The sequence below is a fragment of the Trichomycterus rosablanca genome, chromosome 8, assembly GCF_030014385.1.
Source record: "Trichomycterus rosablanca isolate fTriRos1 chromosome 8, fTriRos1.hap1, whole genome shotgun sequence".
Taxonomy (NCBI): domain Eukaryota; kingdom Metazoa; phylum Chordata; class Actinopteri; order Siluriformes; family Trichomycteridae; genus Trichomycterus; species Trichomycterus rosablanca.
In genome coordinates, this window is record NC_085995.1 from 30,665,919 (window position 1) to 30,689,127 (window position 23,209).

The window sequence follows — 23,209 nt, forward strand, 5'->3', positions numbered from 1 at the left end:
ATTGGTCTTCCAATTACTAATTCAGTACCTTAACCGCTACCACTACCACAACACTCAAAATGTTAATGTGTATTATGTTTGTAGGAAAATTGTCATATTTTTGTTATTTTGCTACTTTTGTTGTTAAACATGATCTATGATGTCAGAATTTTTACCCTCAAAATAATTTCTGAAAAAGCTGGACCAATAGCATTAACTCCAAGAACAAGTGCAGTGGCATAAACATAAAAGTGCATTATTTAATAGATTGTATCATTTGTCACAATTCCTGTTCAAACACAAATCATGACCTGATATTTGCAGCTTTGACATCAGTTTTATAAAAAAAAAAATAATAATAATAATAATGGTACAGTGCTGTAAAAAATGTTCACCCCTGCATATTGAATAAAAACAATTTTGCAAATAAGAGTGACCCAAAATCCCTCCACAGTGAAGTAAAATACTCAAAGCAATTACATTTTAGGTAAGTGTTGTCAAATTGCCATTAACTTTCTAGCCTTTACTTGGTGTACAATACAGCCTATCTAGTGCACTATACAACCAGTAATACCACATTTAAGGATATTAACACATAAATAATAAACAGCTTAAACAAAGCTGAATTTAAGTGTAATATAGGCACAAAATATCTGCAATTTAAACAACTACCATTCACTCAAAGTTTTATTAACTCATCTTTAGGAAGCTCTTACTACAAGGGAAAGTTCAGAACTTATTCACTGGGGTGCAAGGTTTGATTATCAAAAGTTATTCAGATAAATTAACAAGTAAAATATGCTATATAGCCTATAGTATGTGGACACACAACCATGATCGTGTTGGCCCCCACTTTGCAGATGTCACAACCTACTCAACTCTGGGAAGACTTTCCACAACATTTTGTCAGTCGGAATTTGTACTCATGAGGTAAGAGCATCTTTGAGTTTAGACATCAATGACATCAAAGCCTCAAGAACTATATAGATCCACCCACTTATATTTTGAGGTAATTTGCGAGTTTTTAGCACAAACTAGTCTCTGGATTTTGACCCCACATACGCAAATGTGGTATCAAAGGAACCCTGAGAACTTAAACAGCAATAACTATCAAAAATTCCCACACAATGTTGTTTCTATGCAGTTTCTGTACAGTGTCTTTGCCAGATGCCAATCAAAAACATGGGTGGAGCAAGCCCAGCATGAAGCACACATATACTGCTCTAACTCAGAAAGCATTGTACTGATTGTTACCAAATCTCTAAGGCACATTGAATAGGAGTTTCATAAACTGCTTATGATAAATATGATAAAAAATATGGTGCTAGATTGTTGTTATAACATGCAAGATAATGTTACGCAAAGAAAGACCGAAAGTTATCGCAGAGAAAGTCTGATTGACGTGAAATTTAGCAGTGCTTCTGTGTCCTGTCCCATACTCACATATTGGGCCACATTGTGCTTGGACCCCAGAAATTCGCCATAAAAAGATTTACAAAAATGACACAACTAAATATAGACTAAATTGAATGTTGAATAATTACACATATTTGTCTAAATGCAATAAGTAAAACACCTTACTATTAAAAGAACAAAAAAGTCTAATATAACTGTCCCCTTAGAACATGAGGCCCCAGTCAGACTTCATCAGGTAAAAAGGTTTGCAAATACCACTTCCCGTCCTGCAAGCTTTCAGTAACTTTCCCCTGAAAATCGTTTACAACAAAGTCACTTTTCAGAATTCACAACATCAGCCAAAGCACAAGTGAATGGAAGAACCAGTACCTTATTCATTGCCTAGACCTGACATGAATTTATTGAATGCTTATTATATAAAAAAAAATGTTATTTGTTGACGCATGCTGCGAGGCTACACTATTTGGCTTTGGTGTCTATCCAAAACCAGTTTTTGTTATTACACTGTCCTATCCCTGTTACAAATCTGCTCGCAGGTCAGATTAAACTGTCAGTCTCTAGCACTGCTGTTGCCTAGCCACCGTTTAGTGCGACTAATAAAATTGTGACATAGCCATCACTAATGCAAACCCATGAGATTTATTACTCATCAGTCATTTTAACTTTAGACAGCACCAAAAATCATAAACTAAAAACATTTCTTTAATACATCAGCCTTACCAATATGTCCTTAAAACATCTTAATGAATCATTTGTCAGAAAACACAGCATCATATTAACTAATGTCATTCATTTACCAGGCAAAACAAAGGAAACACCCAAACAGGTTGCCAGTCCATCACACACACACACACATTCTTTTTTGGAATGAATCTTTATTCGTTATTTACTAAAGAGGTATAAACTAGGTATAAAATACATCTAAAAATAAGATTTGGTCCCCCCAATGTTCAGTTTAATGACTAGACCATTTCTAGTATTGTAAAATGCTAGCCATTGACCAAAGTTTTCATATGTTTAAGAGTAGCAGTACAATTTGTGATTGGATAGCCTCTTTTTTTTGGTGTGTGTGTTGGGGGGGGGGGGGGGGGGGGATGACTGGCAGAAGGAATGTAAACACGCCACTCCTGCTTGGCCTTTTTGAGACTCTATTTCTTTAGTCTTGCTATACACGTAATTCGATCAATATTTTACTTGTTTTGCATTATCGTTTTACCCATTATATCTTAATGTGTTCTTAAGATGTGTTCATTTTAATTGCAACAGTTAAAGCTATTAAATCTTGACAATTCGTTCATTGTCTGTTTTACCACTGCTTTGTCCTATTCAGGGTAGTGGTGGGTACAATTCACCAAGGGAAAGACATGTTGCCAGTCCATCACAGGGCAAACAGACACATTCACACGTAGGACATTTTTTGTAACTCCAATTAAGTTGTCTTTGGACTGTGAGAGGAAACCAGATGTCTCGGTGAAAACCCACACAGACAAAGAAAGAAAGGTGTTGCTACACACCGAGCTTTACCAGTGCACCTTTAATGATGCCAACAATGTAATATTGAGAGAGCAGGAGAGGGGGGGACTGAGGTACTGATCAGCATATCAATACATTCACCATTGTTATTTTCATTCAGATTGCACTGCGACATCTGCGACAACCTATAATTCCTAAACAACCATTTCCATGCGTAATCTACTTTTACGTTCTTTTATTAATAATTCCAAGAAAATCAACACAACAGTAAGATCCAAAACGTTGAACAGAAAAAGTTATATAAACAATGTTTGTCTGTTTGCAGCATTCATACCAGCAGCACTAAGTACTTACTTCACAGCAGCAGTCAGCGCTGCTGCATTAGTGCGTCATTCAGGACATTTAAGTCAGACGATGGTAAAGATTTCTCTACAATATTAAATCACTTAATATAAACTCCGTAAAGTCTCTATCAAAGCATTGCAGAATAGTGCTTCTTTATTTACCGCATGTACATCGTGTCTGACACGTCGTTTTGAGTGATTACCTGACCGAGCATCTTCATTTAATCCCGTTAGTTTGCATGCGCACGGCTGACTGAGACCTAAATGCGCATCCTGTCTATAAGTACATTAAACACAGTCTTACAGTTTATTCACTTTTTTTCCTCTTTTGAAACCCGACAGTCACTAAAATGCAGACACGGCCGAATAAGCAGTCAGAGTCTGCACCCAAATACGTCATTATTTCAGCAACCGGGCGACCGAGCGAGCAAGATGTGCACCAAAAAATCAGACACTGTTCATACTGCAATCCCACCCGCCGATCTGAGAAAAACTGCACTATAGTAAAGTACAGACGAGTACAGGACAGAACAGTACAGTATAGTGTAGCATTCACAAACACACAGTTACATACCGTTGCTGATGCGGGCCACTGTAGCCGCGGTGTGGTTTGGAGCTGAGCACTGTAATAGTGTGTGTTGGTGTGAGAGTGAGAGAGTGAGAGAGGGCGGGGGCAGGGAGGGAGGGAGTGAAGAACTGTGTGAGTAGGATGCGGAGGTAGAGAAAAGAAAGGAATAAAGGGGTGATTAGTTGGGGTGGTTAAGGTATAGATTGGATGAAGGGGTAGATCGAGGTAGATGGTGAAAAGGAAGAAAGGGCCAGTCTGGAGAGAAGGGGGATGAAGGGATAAAGTGTAGAGTTGGATGAAGAAGTAGAGTGAGTATAGGGGGAAGAGTAGAGTGGCAGAAGTAATAAAGGGCTAGACTGGAGAGAGGAAAGGATGATGGGTAGAGTGAAAAGAGAGATAAAGAGGCAGAGTGAGGTCAGGGATGAGGGGATAGAGTGGAGAGAGGAATGAAATTGTAGCTTGGAGGAAGAGATTGAAGGGTAAAGTGGAGAGATATGAAGGGGTAGAGTGGGGAAAGATAAGCAAAGAAGAATGTTGAAGTTGATTGGAGGTTAGGAATTAAAGAGTAGAGTGGAGATAGATGAAGTGGTAGATTGGAGAGCTGGATGACTGAGTAGAGTCGATGGCGGGATGAAGTGGTAGATTGGAGGGCTGGATGAATGGGTAGAGTGTAGGGTGGGATGAATGAGTAGAGTCGATGGAGGGATGAAGTAGTAGATTGTAGGTAAGGATACATGTGAATATAGTGAAAGGTCGGATCAATGGGTAGAGTGGAGGGTGGGATGAATGGGCAGAATAACAGATGAAATAAAGTGGTAGATTGTAGGTAGGGATTACTAGGTAGAGTGGAGGGTGGGATGATTGGGTAGAATGGAGGGAGGAATGAGTCTGAAGGATTGTTATACAGGTGCAGTAGAGCTGCTGTTGTGGTGTTAAATGTACTACAGTGTATCACAAAAGTGAGTACACCCCTCACATTTCTGCAAATATTTTATTATATCTTTTCATGGGACAACACTATAGAAATAAAACTTGGATATAACTTAGAGTAGTCAGTGTACAACTTGTATAGCAGTGTAGATTTACTGTCTTCTGAAAATAACTCAACACACAGCCATTAATGTCTAAATAGCTGGCAACATAAGTGAGTACACCCCACAGTGAACATGTCCAAATTGTACCCAAAGTGTCAATATTTTGTGTGACCACCATTATTATCCAGCACTGCCTTAACCCTCCTGGGCATGGAATTCACCAGAGCTGCACAGGTTGCTACTGGAATCTTCTTCCACTCCTCCATGATGACATCACGGAGCTGGTGGATGTTAGACACCTTGAACTCCTCCACCTTCCACTTGAGGATGCGCCACAGGTGCTCAATTGGGTTTAGTCCATCACCTTTACCTTCAGCTTCCTCAGCAAGGCAGTTGTCATCTTGGAGGTTGTGTTTGGGGTCGTTATCCTGTTGGAAAACTGCCATGAGGCCCAGTTTTCGAAGGGAGGGGATCATGCTCTGTTTCAGAATGTCACAGTACATGTTGGACTTCATGTTTCCCTCAATGAACTGCAGCTCCCCAGTGCCAGCAACACTGATGCAGCCCAAGACCATGATGCTACCACCACCATGCTTGACTGTAGGCAAGATACAGTTGTCTTGGTACTTCTCACCAGGGCGCCGCCACACACGCTGGACACCATCTGAGCCAAACAAGTTTATCTTGGTCTCGTCAGACCACAGGGCATTCCAGTAATCCATGTTCTTGGACTGCTTGTCTTCAGCAAACTGTTTGCAGGCTTTCTTGTGCGTCAGCTTCCTTCTGGGATGACGACCATGCAGACCGAGTTGATGCAGTGTGCGGCGTATGGTCTGAGCACTGACAGGCTGACCTCCCACGTCTTCAACCTCTGCAGCAATGCTGGCAGCACTCATGTGTCTATTTTTTAAAGCCAACCTCTGGATATGACGCCGAACACGTGGACTCAACTTCTTTGGTCGACCCTGGCGAAGCCTGTTCCGAGTGGAACCTGTCCTGGAAAACCGCTGTATGACCTTGGCCACCATGCTGTAGCTCAGTTTCAGGGTGTTAGCAATCTTCTTATAGCCCAGGCCATCTTTGTGGAGAGCAACAATTCTATTTCTCACATCCTCAGAGAGTTCTTTGCCATGAGGTGCCATGTTGAATATCCAGTGGCCAGTATGAGAGAATTGTACCCAAAACACCAAATTTAACAGCCCTGCTCCCCATTTACACCTGGGACCTTGACACATGACACCAGGGAGGGACAACGACACATTTGGGCACAATTTGGACATGTTCACTGTGGGGTGTACTCACTTATGTTGCCAGCTATTTAGACATTAATGGCTGTGTGTTGAGTTATTTTCAGAAGACAGTAAATCTACACTGCTATACAAGCTGTACACTGACTACTCTAAGTTATATCCAAGTTTCATGTCTATAGTGTTGTCCCATGAAAAGATATAATGAAATATTTGCAGAAATGTGAGGGGTGTACTCACTTTTGTGATACACTGTATATTTTGTGAATTTAATTTACATTTAATTGAATACATGAGTATTTAATAAGTAATTTAACTTGTTTAAAATCAGCTGCAGTCTGTCCAATTTTAGAGCTCTTTTGTATGAATTAAATGTCATGCTGTATGAAATGGCTTAAACAAAAATGTTTAATACATGGAAATAAAGCTTATTTAAAAAAAAAGAAGAGTAGTTGAATGGTAAAAGTGGACTGTAATGCCTGAAAATGCCTTTCCTTCAAAGTTGAGCTTGAGCTTATAAGAATATATGTTTTTGTCTATTACCTGCATGGATGTTGGAGATACTTCAAGTCCTTGGCGTTACACTATAACATTGAATATACAGTATGTATGTATGTATGCAGTTTAGCAAGTTTACAGTGGGGCCAAAAAGTATTTAGTCAGCCACTGATTGTGCAAGTTCTCCTACTTAGAAAGATGAGAGAGGTCTGTAATTTTCATCATAGGTACACTTCAACTATGAGAGACAAAATGAGAAAAAAAAATCCAGGAAATCACATTGTAGGATTTTTAAAGAATTTATTTGTAAATTATGGTGGAAAATAAGTATTTGGTCAATAACAAAAGTTCAACTCAATACTTTGTAACATAACTTTTGTTGGCAATGACAGAGGTCAAACGTTTCCTGTAAGTCTTCACCAGGTTTGCACACACTGTAGCTGGTATTTTGACCCATTCTTCCATGCAGATCTCCTCTAGAGCAGTGATGTTTTGGGGCTGTCGCTGGGCAACACGGACTCCACAAATTTTCTATGGGGTTGAGGTCTGGAGACTGGCTAGGCCACTCCAGGACCTTGAAATGCTTTTTACGGAGCCACTCCTTTGTTGCCCGAGCGGTGTGTTTGGGATCATTGTCATGCTGGAAGACCCAGCCACGTTCCATCTTCAATGCTCTCACTGATGGAAGGAGGTTTTGGCTTAAAATCTCACGATACATTGCCCCGTTCATTCTTCCCTTAACACAGATCAGTCGTCCTGTCCCCTTTGCAGAAAAACAGCCCCAAAGCATGATGTTTCCACCCCCCTGCTTCACAGTAGGTATGATGTTCTTGGGTTCTTCTTCTTCCTCCAAACACGACGAGTTGAGTTTTTACCAAAAAGTTCCATTTTGGTTTCATCTGACCACATGATATTCTCCCAATCCTCTTCTGGATCATCCATATGCTGTCTGGCAAACTTCAGACGGGCCTGGACATGTACTGGCTTAAGCAGGGGGACACGCCTGGCACTACAGGATTTGAGTCCCTCTCGGCGTAGTGTGTTGCTGATGGTAGCCTTTGTTACTTTGGTCCCAGCTCTTTGCAGGTCATTCATCAGGTCCCTCTGTGTAGTTCTGGGATTTTTGCTCACCGTTCTCATGATCATTTTGACCCCACGGGATGAGATCTTGACCCCAAGGGAGATTATCAATGGTCTTGTATGTCTTTCATTTTCTTACAATTGTTCCCACAGTTAAATTTATTCACACCAACCTGCTTGCCTATTGTAGATTCACTCTTCCCAGCCTGGTGCAGGTCTACAATTTTCTTCCTGGTGTCCTTCGACAGCTCTTTGGTCTTGGCCATGGTTGAGTTTGGAGTCTGACTGTTTGAGGCTGTGGACAGGTGTCTTTTATACAGATAACGAGGTCAAACAGGTGCCATTAATACAGGTAACGAGTGGAGGACAGAAGAGCTTCTTAAAAAAGAAGTTACAGGTCTGTGAGAGCCAGAAATCTTGCTTGTTTGTTATTAACCAAATACTTATTTTCCACCATAATTTACAAATAAATTCTTTAAAAATCCTACAATGTGATTTCCTGGATTTTTTTTTTCTCATTTTGTCTCTCATAGTTAAAGTGTACCTGTGATGAAAATTACAGACCTCTCTTATCTTTCTAAGTAGGAGAACCTGCACAATCAGTGGCTGACTAAATACTTTTTGACCCCACTGTATATTTGTCTCTAGAGGTAATTGTGTGTGTGTGTGTGTGTGTCATACATAAGGGGCTTGCTCTGGGCCTGGCAACAGGTATGATAAGAAACCTAATTTAAAGACAGCTGTTTTGTTGCAGAGATTTTAATGCCATGCCGGTTCATTCAGCTGAGTCATAGTTTCTGTCCTTTCCCTCTGGAACATATCAGTTATTATGATTATATAAGATTCTCAGTATAACCTCAATACTGCCAGCAAAACCAGGAATGAAAGACTAGTATATGCAGCCAAATACAAAAACATTCTTGTAGAACACCTTCTCTAGAGCGCACACAAACTCTGGGATGACAGTTCACCTATTAACAAGACAATGGCCGAAATTATACAGGCAACACAACACTGGAGTGGCTTTGTCTGCAAGTTTATGATTACAGGAGTAGCCAAGCTAAAGACCAGACCTTAGCTACATTAAACATCTGTGGAGATACCTAAAGATATCAGTTTACAGATGCTAGCCATCCAATCTGGCAAAGCTTAAGAAGATCTGCCATGAAGTATAGAACGAACAATTCAAATCCAGGTGTATCTAAAAGGACTAGCAACTTTAACTGCCGAAGGAGCTTCTCACAATATTGAATTTAGGGTCTAAATAGAATTAAAAAATAGCTTTTAATTCCATTTAATTTAAGCTTATTACTCCACAAACATGTTAAGTGTAGATTGATGTGTAAAAATGTCATTTATACCCATTTAAAATCAAATTCTTTTTTTATATTTTGTTTTATGCATTTTCTCCCCTTTGTCTCCCTTTTAGCGCGCCCAATTGCCCGATTGCGTCATGCATCCTCTCCACCAATGCCGATCCCCGCTCTGACTGAGGAAAACTAAGCTACCCCACGCTAAGCTAACCATTTCCGACACCTGGGCAGCAGCCGTATGCATTTTGTCACCTAAACCTTTAACGAGTGCAGTGCAGATCGGCACTGTGTACGTAGAGACACACCCGACAGCACTCTTTTTCCATCTCTGCAGGCACCATCAATCAGCCAGCAGAGATCATAATTGCATTAGTTATGAGAGAGTCCCTATCCAGCTTTTAATATCCCACCTCTATCTGAACAACATGCCAATCGTTGTTCATGTGGCTGTTCAGCCCAGCCGGCAGGCAGAGATGAGACTCTATACCAGGTCCCTGGAGTTGTGCAGAGCCAAAATAAAACTGTTATTTGTAACAAAGCAAAAAACTATAACGTTCTGTGTACTTTTCTGTAAATCAACACTGATCAGAACTTAAGTGGGTTATTTGTTTCCACATTAATCTAACACTGCACCCGTATACACAGTGTCACCAGTTCCTGCTTGATGTAGCAACAGGGGTAAGATTATGTTTTGTAGCAGGTTATATTCACAGGCACGTAAATGATGCAAAGTTTGGTAGGAAAATCAATGCCAGGGGACCTTGAGCAAGTGATGCAAAGCCTGCCTTCAAAACCATTCCGCAGTGATATCAATTTCCAAACTAAATTATTCACACACCCCATTATGTATGTTCACCTTCACTACCCAGGAAGTCTGCACTTGGAACATTAATTTTATGGAGTCATAAATGTCACAATATAACCCTTGAATATGTACCTTTGTATATCCGTGTATGTATATATCCTTGTGTGTTTACATACACCTTGTATACATTTTATTTTACTTTCATCAATCACTTTATCCTGGACAGGGTGTCAGGTCACCAATTCATTACAGAGCATCAACCATTTCCCCTTCCGCCATAACTGACATAGCCAATTATGTCTGTGTAGATGCCTGGCTGGCCGATAGCACTGCTGGGATTCAAACCTGAGTAAAAGCATTATATACATAACATAATTGCACCACCCAAGCACAAATTGTACACATTATTATGCTGTGAATTTGATTAAAAGTGAAAACATGTATTTAGAGGTTTTTTTACAGAATATTAAAATAGCTGAAAAAAATACTGATAAATACACTGTCAGCACCTTTTTGCAATTGATAAATAATTTAAAAAGCAATTTCTAATTCATCTCAAATGCAATATATGGCCAGAAGTATGTGCTTTTGGACATCACATCACACCCATTCTTCATTGCAGATATAACGGTTTTGGGAAATGATTTCCACAAGATTTTAAATTGTGTCAATATAGCATTTGGAAGATCAGACACTGATGTTGGATGAGAAAGCGTGGCTTGCAATTAAAGTTTCAAGACCTTTAGTTGTGTTCCTCCACATGGGACAGTGGTAGTCTAGTGGGTAGAGCTCTGGGCTACCAACTGAATGGCTCAGCTTCAGGGGTGCCTTATAATGACTGCACTTGCACTCTGACATCTAGCTTTTAAACTAAGCTGAGATATGGGGGAAAAGCATCTTAAGACAATTAAAGTTGTTCTTTCTGCCCGAGCTTATCTTATTAAACTCATTATGGAGCTACTTTTATGGTGCACAGGGGCACTGTCATACTGAAACAGGAAAGGGCCTTTAGCAAATTTATGAATTTAATAATTAAGAGGGGTGTCACATACTTTTGGCCATATAATACACATGTGGGGGACAAGTTAACACATCTCTAAGTCTCAAAGTCTCAAGTCTCTAAGTCTAATGGAGATGGGTCTTAACAGATAAGAGCAGACACACACACAACTGGATTTTCTAGCACAATAGTCTTCAGAAGCATCTGACTCAGAATTCATGTTAAGCTACTGTTATATTAGAATCCCACAATTTTCAAATCTTCCCCCCAGGCTTCTGTCTCAGAAGTTGCTGAGAGATTCTCAGCCTCTTGATACTGTTTAAAACCATTTATATGGAAAACGTAGACAGGAAGATGTCTGAGAAGAGCTCTTGAAGATTATTGCATAATCCTTCTGAGGCTGATCCATACTACTTATCTCTGAACATGATATCAGCAACACAGAGACTTAAAAACCAGTAAGGCAGAATGACACAGCAAATTAGAACCACTGCAGTCAGTGCGACTTTAGTCTTCTACTTTTGTGTAAAGTCATCACTGGAGTCAGACCAGTAGTAGCCTTACTTATAAATAAACTATTAAAGCAGCACATGCATTATAAATACATTACTTAAGATTACGCTGATGAAGGTTGATTTTAGCCAGTTGTGTGACCTATAGTGACATATAGGTTGAGCTTAAGGCCCTGTTCAAAGTTATATTTTAGTGAGTCACTGTAAAACAGTGCAAGAGAAAATGAGACAGTATAAATTAAGGTGCACAATGTCCTGATTATAGCCTTATTGAAGGTGATCTGACAGTATCTCTACAAGCACATGCCTCTTTTTGTACTCATTACAGCCCCTGAAGACATTTTCTATCAGCAATCCACAGGGTAAAATACCTCTATAGTTCACTCCAATAAATCACACTAACACAATATGGACAAAAGTATTGGGACACCCCGTCTAATTTATAAATTCATGCATTTTAGCTACAACAATCGCTAACTGATGTAATAAATCATTTACATAAAGGAAATTATATGCTTCCAACTTAACATGACTGTGCCCCTGTGGTCAAAGTATAGCAGCGTTAAACCTGCAATGCAATAACAGTTAATGTCAAAACTTTATGTACTTTATGTAGAAACCATGTGTGTAATGACATTATTGGGGTTTTAATTTACATTTAGCAGGCTACTTAAAACTGTGGATAAAAAAGTGTAAGCAATTCAAGGTTAAAGGCCATGCTAAAGAGCAGTGGGCCTTGCCGGTGGTGGGTTTTGAATCAGCAATCTTCTGATCACTAGTCCAGTAACTGATTCACTAAGCTAACACTGCGCCTTAATTATTTCTCTTGTTTTTCTGTGACTGAGTGACTGAAACACATACATCTTTGTTCAAATAGCTTATTGTGGGAAAAAAATATACATAGATATAGATTGTTACTTTTTAGGAGAACCCACATATTCTTGATATGATTCATATCATGACTTTGAAGCTATTCCAAAAGCCTGGTTTTGCAAATCAGAAACCAGTTTGTTTTGGACCATTGTCCTGTTGAAAAATCTTTTTCTGAGATCTGTAGAGAGTGTTTTAACTTTACTTTTGTCATGTGTATTGCAGTCTAAAAGGTCCAATTAAACTAGTTCTGTATATCAGGGTACAGATAAGCCACCAACACTACTCAGTCGTAATATACTACAAAATTAGGAGTTATTATAAATATTATATAAACGTCCACACCATCAGATGTGGAATGGTCCCAAGAACAAATTCTTGGTTAGAAGATTAGCAGGAACTAAGAAAATGCACTCCTGAGGCCTGTGCTAGTCAATGCTCGATGCTGCAGAGAACTGAAGAAGGAAAAAGCTGGAAACAAGGAAATTCACTTAATCTTCTACATGAAGATAAATTCATAAAAATATTGAAATGTTTTATATAAAACTCAGTATAACACGTCTGGGTGTTCAAATCTTTTCAAAAGTATCTTCTGGCTTGTTTTTCTTTCTTAAAAACTCCAGCAGTTAGGATATCTGCTCACAGCCACACATTATTAGCAATCAATCATGTGCAGTCTTCTGGACCAAAACCGGTGAAATGCTTATTTTCACTCTCACAAGATGTTTTCCGGGAATAAAAGCTGCCAGAGACTGATGACACAGACGGAACATTTTAATAAACAGTCATGGCTGAATAGCTATCAACTCAGATAGCAAATGAGTGATGACTCTGTGTTTGCCCTCGTTCAACAACCTCCATCTGGACTATTTGCCGCCATAAAATAATGGCAATTAACTCATTAAAACCAGGGTTTTTATTAGGGTTTCATTTTCTAAAATTATTTCTTATTTCTCATTTAATTCCAGTAACATGATAGATATCAGTAAGCCAAAAGATTTCATCCATACAAATATCAGTATGTTATGATGCAACATCGACAGAGTTAAAGGGAAAAGAACGTATTGCACCAGTGATTTTAAAGGCACAAGCAGATTTCACGGATTCTTTAAAAAAGTTCCACATTTCACAGCAGTCATTAAATAACACTCATAAATTGAATGATGTTCGTTTTTAGACACACACCCCTCTGTGTCCACATAATTGGTTGGGAGTTTTCCAAACTCATTTACCTGAGTAGTATTTTTTTAAACATTGTCAGCACACTACACCACAAAAAAGTCTGTTACACTAACTTAATTGCCGTATGATTGCTAGGACCATCTCATATTGCATACTGCGCCTCATATTTCATACTCTAGCAAATGAAAAATGTTAAATTGCTTAAAACACAAACCTTACACTTAGAATTTCACAGCAAATCGCATATTTCATGGGAAACGGCTCATTTCATGGTCCGTGACACGATTTTCACAGCCGTAAATTAGGTAGGGCCTTATTTATAAGGTCAAAATATTATTTCTCTTTGAACAGAGCTGCAATAAATAATAATAACAATAAATATGAATAACTTACATTATTAAAACCCTTGACATAAGGGTATAGGCTTATACCCAATAGGCTTTAAGTAGCAACATAAGTTGCCATCAAACTTGCCCCTATTGTAACTGACCATAAAGTGCCTGGACTGGCTGGAAGTCATTTGCTAAATCAAACAATTGATTCAGGCACTTGATTTTCTTCCATTATCCAAGACTTCTATGCAGAGCACATCCGAAACATTTTCAAGAGGAGCTGGTAGAATAGCAATTCAGCAAAACCAGCCTTATTGATCAGTGTTCCTCAGTTTTATCTGCATGCCTCTTTAGGTCCATTAAAGGTGTACAGGAAATTCCAGAGGTAGAAGAGAAATATCTGGGCAAACAAAATGCAGGAGATTTGTTGCTGATCTGGGTCACACTCACTCCATATGAGAGTCGGGGAGGGGTAATATTTATAGCTGCTTAATGCTGTGTTGGCATTATGTGTTCACACGCTCTTCAATCTTATCAGGTAGACGTGATCTCCTTCTGTCTAAGATCTCATGGGGATTAGATGAAAAACTGTGTTAGTGATAGTACATTCCTAAGTTTTTTTTATTTATTTCATGATTTGTTTCTATTTTTAGTTTTATTTATCAAGTACCTGTGTATTTTCTGTTGTTAGTTTAATTTTCTTTCCCTTTCCAAAAGAATGGTATAATGGGAAAATGGCTTGGCATTAGAAATAAAAAAAAGTGTTTTTTATTATAAACTCTTGCTTCTTCTTCTTTTTCCATGTAATAAGCAACAAACATCAGTCAAGCCTTAAGATACAGATAATTATGTTCTTGCATAGAAGCCTTTGTTGATGTAAGTCCATGGCAATGTAAAGCTCACTTGACTGCAGTGTTATCAATTCAGTTCTAGTTCATGGTAGACCTGGTTCTTGGTTTTTGCAGTCAAACTAGCCCTATTGATATGGGCACAAAGACGTCACCAGCAGTGGCTAAACATAATTTGTAACAATGAATTAGGATTAGGCCAAGCCATAACGTCAGACAATTATAGAACTCTATAACTGCGTATAAGAATATTTTAAAAACTCTTTTTTTATGCTGAACTAATGAAATGCATTTCCAAAACCTCTCCCCCTCCATAAGCAAGTGTTTCTGTTATGCCTTGTGATGAACTGGCACCCTGTCCAGAGTAAATTCCAGGCTTGCACCTGGTTTTTCCAAGGCTTCAGAAGAATAGCAACTTTGAACAAGGTACAGTGATCACTGAATTTAAATGAATGAATTAATCAATTAATAAATTTTTTAAATGGCTATTAGCTGTATAGTTGTTCATCTATTTTAGTTTAGACTGAGTTAACAATTCGACAGACAGACATTACAGTGATACCGATTACATTACTTACATGATATAGAGCAGATGTCCAACTGTGTTCTATATCTACTGCTTTACTGAGTCACTTCTGACCCCCAGGCTTTAAGAAGCTTTATTCATAAGCTGTTTCATTAGTTGGAGCAAATATGTTAGCTTAATGTTAGATCATCGCTGTTAACAGCTGGAAGTAAAGCATTAAATCTGTAGGACCAGATTTGAACATACTGCACCTACATCTCAGAGATTCTGCTGCACTGTGTACAATATTCCCACAAGAGGGCGACATATCATGCATTTCAACTACAGCTCTTAAGTGCTGATTCATTGCAGTGTTATCAAATGAAAAGTTTTATTGCACAGGTCCACCTTAAGATAAAATCGTATTCCAGACAAAAGCCATTTAGTTATTTAAATCATTTAAATCACATGCAACAAAGTGTATTTTTTACATTTATTGTTTTGACAATTGGAGTTTAATCTCTTGAGCATTATATGTGCACTGATGTATTTATTTAAGTAATTTAAATTATACTGTTTAATATTGTTTCTAACCATTATATATAAATATATACACCGATCATGCATAACATTATGACCACCTCCTTGTTTCTACACTCAATGTGCATTTTATCAGCTCCACTTACAATATAGAAGCAGTGGTCAGGACCCCCACAGGATTATTTGGGTGGTGGGTCATTCTCAGCACCGCAGTGACACTGACATGGTGGTGGTGTGTTAGTGTGTGTTGTGCTGGTATGAGTGGATAAGACAGCAATACTGATGGAGTTTTTAAACACCTCACTGTCTCACTGCTGGACTGAGAATAGTCCACCAACCAAAAACATCCAGCCAAAAGCGCCCTGTTGGCAGCGTCCTGTGATCACTGATGAAGATGACCAACTCAAACAGCAGCAATAGATGAGCGATCGTCTCTGACTTTACATCTACAAGGTGGACCAACTAGGTAGGAGTGTCTAATAGAGTGGACAGTGAGTGGACATAGTATTTAAAAACTTCAGCAGCGTTGTTGTGTCTGATCCACTCATACCAGCACAACACACACTAACACACCACCACCACCATGTCAGTGTCACTGCAGTGCTGAGAATGATCCACCACCTAAATAATACCTGCTCTGTGGTCCTGTTGGGGGTCCTGGCCATTAAAGAACAGGGTGAAAGCAGGCTAAAAAGATATGTAGAGAAACAGATGGACTACAGTCAGTAATTGTAGAACTACAAAGTGCTTCTATATGGTAAGTGGAGCTGGTAAAATGGACAGTGAGTGTAGAAACAAGTGTTATGCCTGATATATATAATATACATGTTGCAGTAAAAGGACAGGGTAGGCAGATGCAAAAACAATATTTTCTTCTAAGACTCAAGTGTGCCAGACTTAAATGCATCCCAAGTAATAACCTACAAATGGTCAGACTCAAGTAACTATAGCACTAAGCTTATCAAAAATACTTTATATGCATACTGTGATATCTAAGAGATGTGATTGGACATAACTGGCATTTAATCCATCAATCTACACCTAATTAACCAAACATAATTAATAAATGAACAAAGGTTGAAATCTCTGATTCACAAAAGTACTTAGACCTCTTATTTAATTAAGTAACAAAACTCATACTTGAGTAATGTCTGTTTCTCATCAATATCACCTACATGCAGTAGTTACATTCATTTTCATTAGTGAAAGCAATGCTGCAGTGCTCCAAGCCTTACCTTCACATAACCTAACAAATTACCTGTGTACTCAGACTTTAATTTTTTACAATGTTTTACTGTCATCTGCAATGCAATTACATTACAAAAGCTGATTCAGTGAGGCCAAAGTGTAAAAATAAAACAAAAAACTTTACTGTAGTCAAATAAACAATTCTGGATTAAATTCTGGGTTAAATCAGTAGTGCAATGCAATCTCTTGTTATTTTTAGCCTGTACCTTACCACAATCTCTCATATGAATATAAGGATCATATGAATCAAGTAGCCATGTGATGGTGACAGAATCTGCAAAGTGGATAAAAAGCTTTCAGCCATATGTAAAGTCCTGACATAAACACCTGAGCCCTTACATCCTGCCTGAGAAAATCCTTATTCAGCTCAAATACTCAGAAACAACCCAGTGCGCGCGCACACACACACACACACACACACACACTGCAGCAGTGGAGTAGGACTGACTCTGCAGCACCTCCTCCTCATGCAGTGCTTTAATGACTATGGAAGGCAGTGTGGTGCTATGCTGCTGTATGCAGGGATCCTTCCCGGAGCAGATGGAGGAGAAGCCACAATCTGTTTATGTTTACAATTCATGCCATAGACCAGCTGTAAAGTCATGTTTTTCACTGTAGTGTCAACCTTGACACAGTAATATCTGTAAACAAAGCTCTATATGATTTGGGTATTACAATTACAATAATACAGTATTCAAATGTTTGTATCTAGTACTTTAAGTAGCACAACAGTAAGGCCTAACACTGGAAACAGCAAGTTTGATCCCTGTCACACTCTTGATCCCTTGTTACGGTTTATCATGGCAAATTATAAAGGTGTCCCATATCTGTATGGTAGAAAGTTGGCAAACATACTCTATATGTTCAAATATATAAGGACACCCAACTTTTTTTTAAAACATGAATATAATTATAAAGTAGCTCCATTACACAAAACTTATTAAATGTGGCTTTATGGACCTTGCTTTGTGCACAGGAGAACAGCTGGAAGAGAAATGGGTCTTCTGCAAACTGTTGGTTGTGGCCAAACCACAGGAAAGGGGTCCACATAATTTGGCGATATAGTGTAGCACTAGTGTGGTTTCTGAGTATTAATAACACTCTGATATTATTTTGATGGTTTTAAAATACAAAATAAATTTTCTACATTTGTTTATGGGTTTCCTTTTGGGGTATTTTTATGCATAATACTATATTTATGTGACATAAAACTCAATAAATCATAACCTCTTTAACATTACATCTTTAATTAAGCAATGAAGACCAAGTTGACTCCCCTATGTTGTGACTGACCTCTGACATCTGCAGAGAACTGGGCAGAGTGTCTGGATATAAAGAGCTGAAGCTGCTTGTCAAGATCACACTCTTCAAGGCTGATGTTCCAGGATCGGATTCCTGCAATCATAAAGAAATACACAATTTTACACGGCAGACACAAAGCAGCTGTACAAACGCTGCAGACACATAACATGTTACCTCCACTTTACTATCATGTTCTTCTGGTTTTGGACAATGTGGTGTACATACTCAACCACTTTCTTAGGTATACCTATTTTGCATTACATTCAATTGCCATTTTATGAGCATAACATACCATATAGATGTACTTAGTGGATAAACAATTACTGACTGGAGTCCATTCGTTGCTCTTAACACTTTGTAGCTGATGAATGAAGTAAAAAGGGGTGACAGAGTGTACAGAATAACAGATGAGCTACAGTAAGCCATTTTATCCTATTCAGGGTCGCAGTGGGTCCGATTGATTGGGCAAAAGGTAAGAAACACCCCAGACAAGTTGCCAGTCCATCACAGGGCAAACACCCTCTCTCCCACACACACACACACATTAACCTGACTGCATGTCTATGGATTGTGAGAGGAAACTGAAGCACCCGGTGAAAACCCGCATGGACATTAGGAGAACATGCAAACCGCACTCAGAAAGGACCGGACCGCTTTACCAGAGAATCAAACCCAGGACCTTCTTGCTGTGAGGCAACAGTGTTACCCACCAAGCCACTGTGCCACCCATAGAGAATATGATATAAAAGGTAAACTTAAATACTAAGCAAGCATGAAACCTTTAAAGCTTTTTAAGGTGACTGTCCTTGGCTGACTGCTGAGGACGAGTGACACTTTAGCAGCTGGTAAAATCAGTGGAAGCTTAGCTTTTATTTTATAAAAATATTTATGGAACCTCATTATTTTGTTATCATGGCATTAAATGCAAAATGTGAACTACTAATTACATCTTACTACCTTTTTTTCTGATATTTTCAGATTGTCCCTTAATGTTGCTGGGTTTTTTTGTTTTGTTTTTTTTGGGTGGGGGGGACAAATATGACAATATTTGTCATTGTTAGCAAATATTGTACTGTATTGTTTTGTCTGTAGTGTTGGTGCTAAAAATGCTAATTTACCAAACTGCTAAGTTATTAAAGGCTATTTTTTTTTTTTTTTTAAGCTACATAGAAGAAAATTTAGGCGAGATGTTGAGAATATTTAGTCTGTTTCAAATGTTATTTACCATATAAAAGGAATACAGTCATAGCTTTGTAAACATTAGTCTCAAATAGCTCAAATAGATTCAGTAAGTCTCATCAGCATAACTAATGAATGAACTGATAGTCCAGAATTGCAAGCAGCAGAAACTGATGTAAAAGATGTAAAAAGTTGTAAATGTTAGTTTAATGTTTAGCTGTACAAAAATAGATGCCTGTATTTCCTCCTCCACAAGAGGCAAATGTTCTGAACATTAAATTAGTGGCTGGAGCTGCTGTGAGAGGCCAAGCAAGCAGGACATTTTTGTTACACAGCCAAGAATAGTTCTCCACACCGGCGCCATTCAGACATACACTTTTATGTGCTGTAATCAATCCACTCTACCTAGACTAAGCTTTGTCCTAAACTAGAGAACAAGGGCGTTTGATGGGCAGAGTTTATGACAAGAAATGATTATTTAGCATTTAGTAAGTTGTGCTATTCAGCCAAATGGACAAGAATGCAAATGTATTCATTGTGTAAAAGAACACATGAAAAGTTCAGTACTGGGTGCTCAGGTCAAGGTCGAATCTCAGCTCTGCTATCAACCAGCTGGGCAGCTACACAGACACATGATTGTCTATGTTGACAGATCACTAGACACAAGTACTTTTTGTACTTTTTGACCATTACCATTAAGATCCACATTAGGACAAGTAACACTTTAGCAGCTGGTAAAATCAGTGGGAGCTTAGCTTAATTTCTATTTCATATAAAATATTTATGGAACCTCATTATTGCGTAATCATGGCGTTAAATGCAAAATGTGAACTCTGTACTTTAATCTGAACCCATCACCTAAAAGTTTAGAGGATCAAATTAAATCATCACCTAAAACTTCACCAACACAGACACATGATTGGCTATGTGTCTATATAGGGGCAGTGACTGAAACAGGGTTCCTTGTTGCTGGTGCTGACCGGTCGAGACCCCTGCACAGGAAGCAGCTGATCACAGATAGCAATGTATGGCTCTCTGCACACAACACTGTTCTCTGTAAGACCCCGCCCCTGGCAGCCACACAAGTGCAAAGGGGGCGCATGACAGCCTCAGCCCCTTCAATCAGGGGTGGGTGTGGCAGCGGTAATTAGAGAGGGATATAAGCTTCAGTTGGCCGTTTGGGTAAAAACTAATACAAAAAATTGATCAGAAAAGTTCAGTAGTGGGACTGACCAGCAGTCTATGTTATTACCACTTACAAATCTAATTTAGATAAACAAATCAGATTAGTTGTTTTATACATAATTCTAATGTCATGCAAGTTCATTTTTGTGTGAGATAGCCTGTTTTGTCTAGCTGATGCCATTAAGATGCTCACTCAACAAATCAGAAAGTAGTTACTCCAATGACCCGCTGCCACCCTTAACACATTTTTTGGTTCTCATCCCTTCCTTTGAGGTTTTTTACTAAAGAGGTAGGTAATCTCAAATATAAGGTTTCAAACAAAACAGATATAGCCAAACACAAGCACTTTTCATACTTTTTGACTCTTCACTCACCTTAAAGACTTACATTAATCAATAACCCAATCTGCATTTTCCATTTTCATAACATTGCCCGTCTGCAGCCATTAATCACTACCACTGATGGCAAAATATTGCTTCATCCTATCAAATTGTCCTGTATTGATTATGATAATTTTGTGGCCTATCAACTAAAACAATCAATAAACTTCAGTACATCCAAAATTCTCTCGAATTACATACAAAATATCACTCATTACTCTTTACATTTAAAGCACTTCATGGTCTGACCCCAACATATCTCGGAGAGCTCCTGCTTCCCTACATACCCTCTTGCACCCAACACTGTTCCTCATACTAGACTCTCCTCAATGGGTGGCAGAACTTTTAGTGCTGCAGACCCAAAATTATGGAACACTTTGTGACCGTGCGTGTTTCCTTAACTAAGTCCCTTTGGAGGACGTTTCTTTTCAAAAAGTATCTGTTCTTCTGTCTTATAGGTTTTTATGGTCCTCTCCACATAATTATTATTATTTACTATACTGCTGTTGTGAAGTGACCATAAGTTTGTAAAATGTGCTTTACATAATACTTAATAGTACCAGCAGAAATGTATGTAGATGCTGGCCATTTAAATAATATTAAAGATGACAAACAGGAGATATACATAAAGAACAGTCAAAACAACAACAACAAAAAATCTCATTATAGAAATACTGCTTATAGTATTGTATAGATTATTAGAACTGATCATTTATTATTTGTAGAATATCTTAGGGGCGGCACGGTGGCTCAGTGGGTAGCACTGTCGCCTCACAGAAAGAAGGTCCTCCCACATTTCAAAAACATGCAGTCAAGTTAACTGGAGACACTGAATTGCCCTATAGGTGAATGGGTGTGTGTGTGTGTGTGTGTGTGTGTGTGTGTGTGTGTGTGTCTGCCCGTCCAGGGTGTTGCTGTGTGCCTTGCGCCCATTGAAAAGCTGGGATAGGCTCCAGCACCCACCCCTCGTGACCCCAATTGGATAAGTGGTTTAGACAGTGAGTGAGTAAGTGAGTGAGTGAGTGAGTGAGTGAGTGAGTGAGTGAGTGAGTGAGAATATCTTAGGCCCTCTTTAGGAATTGTATACAAGGCTAACAATTTGTGACACAGTTACCATTACTGAATTAAATAGATTACACTTTAGCCTTTCAGGGTTTTTAAGTAAGAAAAAGAAGTCCACTATAAAGAGTTTGCTGATTCTGATTTAAAACAACACAACTGGACATTTACATGTTTATCATATGCTGACTTTAAATGATATTAAATGATAAAGAATATATATTGAGGTACATTTCAAAATGACCTCCCACAAAAACATGTCAGTGAGTTGATTTAAATTGATAGTATGTAAGTAAAAACTTCAAATTATATTAATAAATAGGCTTAGAAATGTGCTGGTCGAGATCGAATCTCAGCTCTGCTATCAGCCAGCTGGGCACCTACACAGACACATGATTGTCTATGTTAACAGGTTACCAAACACAACTTACTTTTTGACTCCTCACTTACCATTAAGATTCACATTAGGTGATCCTTGGTTGACTGCTAAGGACGAGTAACACTTTAGCAGCTGGAAAACTCAGTGGGAGCTTAGCTTCATTTCTATTTCATATAAATAGGCTAAGAAATGTGCTGATGCTTATAAATATTACAAAGAAATGCTTACTGGTGATGAAACATTTACTAAAGATGAATGAATGGGTTATAAATGGCACCCTGCCATTACTTACATCAAACACCATACTGCTGCACTAACACTAACTGTAGTCACTTTTTCATCTAAACACCATATGATAAAGCAGTTGGCTGTAAACATTGCATGATGAGTAGGGCGTGATTCCAGGTTTGTGGCGCAGTGCTCGCTCAGGTCGCATGAGGTCGACGCAGTGTACGTAAATGGTTACGTGTCCCGTTTCTTGCCAGGTAAAAACACAGCTTATTAAATCGATTTAAATCTCCAGATAACATCATTCCACATACTTACATACCAATATTTAAACATTGAAATTTTAAATGCTGCAAATATTAAGTACTACTCGGTGACGGCTGTTTCAGCAGAATATGATCAGCAGAAAAATGCTCTGAATGTATCCCTGCAGAGATCTGCACATGGTGAAGCAACTGTTGTTAACATTAATTGAACGTGTGTGCGGCACCAGGCATTTGTAAAGAGAAATCACTTAAGCAGTAAATCCGTATGAATAAATACTTAAAAAGGCATACAAATGTGTCCAACTCTGTCTGATTCCCGTTTTACACACAGTAGAACTTAAGAGCAACATTAATGCGCGTTTAGTTGCATTATGCACTAAGTTTTTGAGAGGTAAAGACTCAATTTCACGCCTGTTAAACGTACAATATTTTGAACC

General features: G+C 38.6%; 1 protein-coding gene across 4 annotated transcripts in view; it reads right to left on the minus strand.

The window, feature by feature from the left end:
• Positions 1-23,209, minus strand: part of map1ab (microtubule-associated protein 1Ab) — a 67,126-nt gene that overhangs the window by 26,443 nt on the left and 17,474 nt on the right. For 3 of the 4 annotated variants that reach the window (XM_063000697.1, XM_063000695.1, XM_063000696.1), the window contains exon 2: positions 18,088-18,189. Coding sequence is in view for 1 of the 4 variants with exons in the window: in XM_063000695.1 (XP_062856765.1) it covers positions 18,088-18,189 (102 nt within the window). In the remaining 3 variants the exon portion in view is untranslated. Of the gene's footprint in view, positions 1-3,786; positions 3,827-18,087; positions 18,190-23,209 lie in introns of those variants that run through there. The other variant, XM_063000698.1, reaches the window with a different exon arrangement.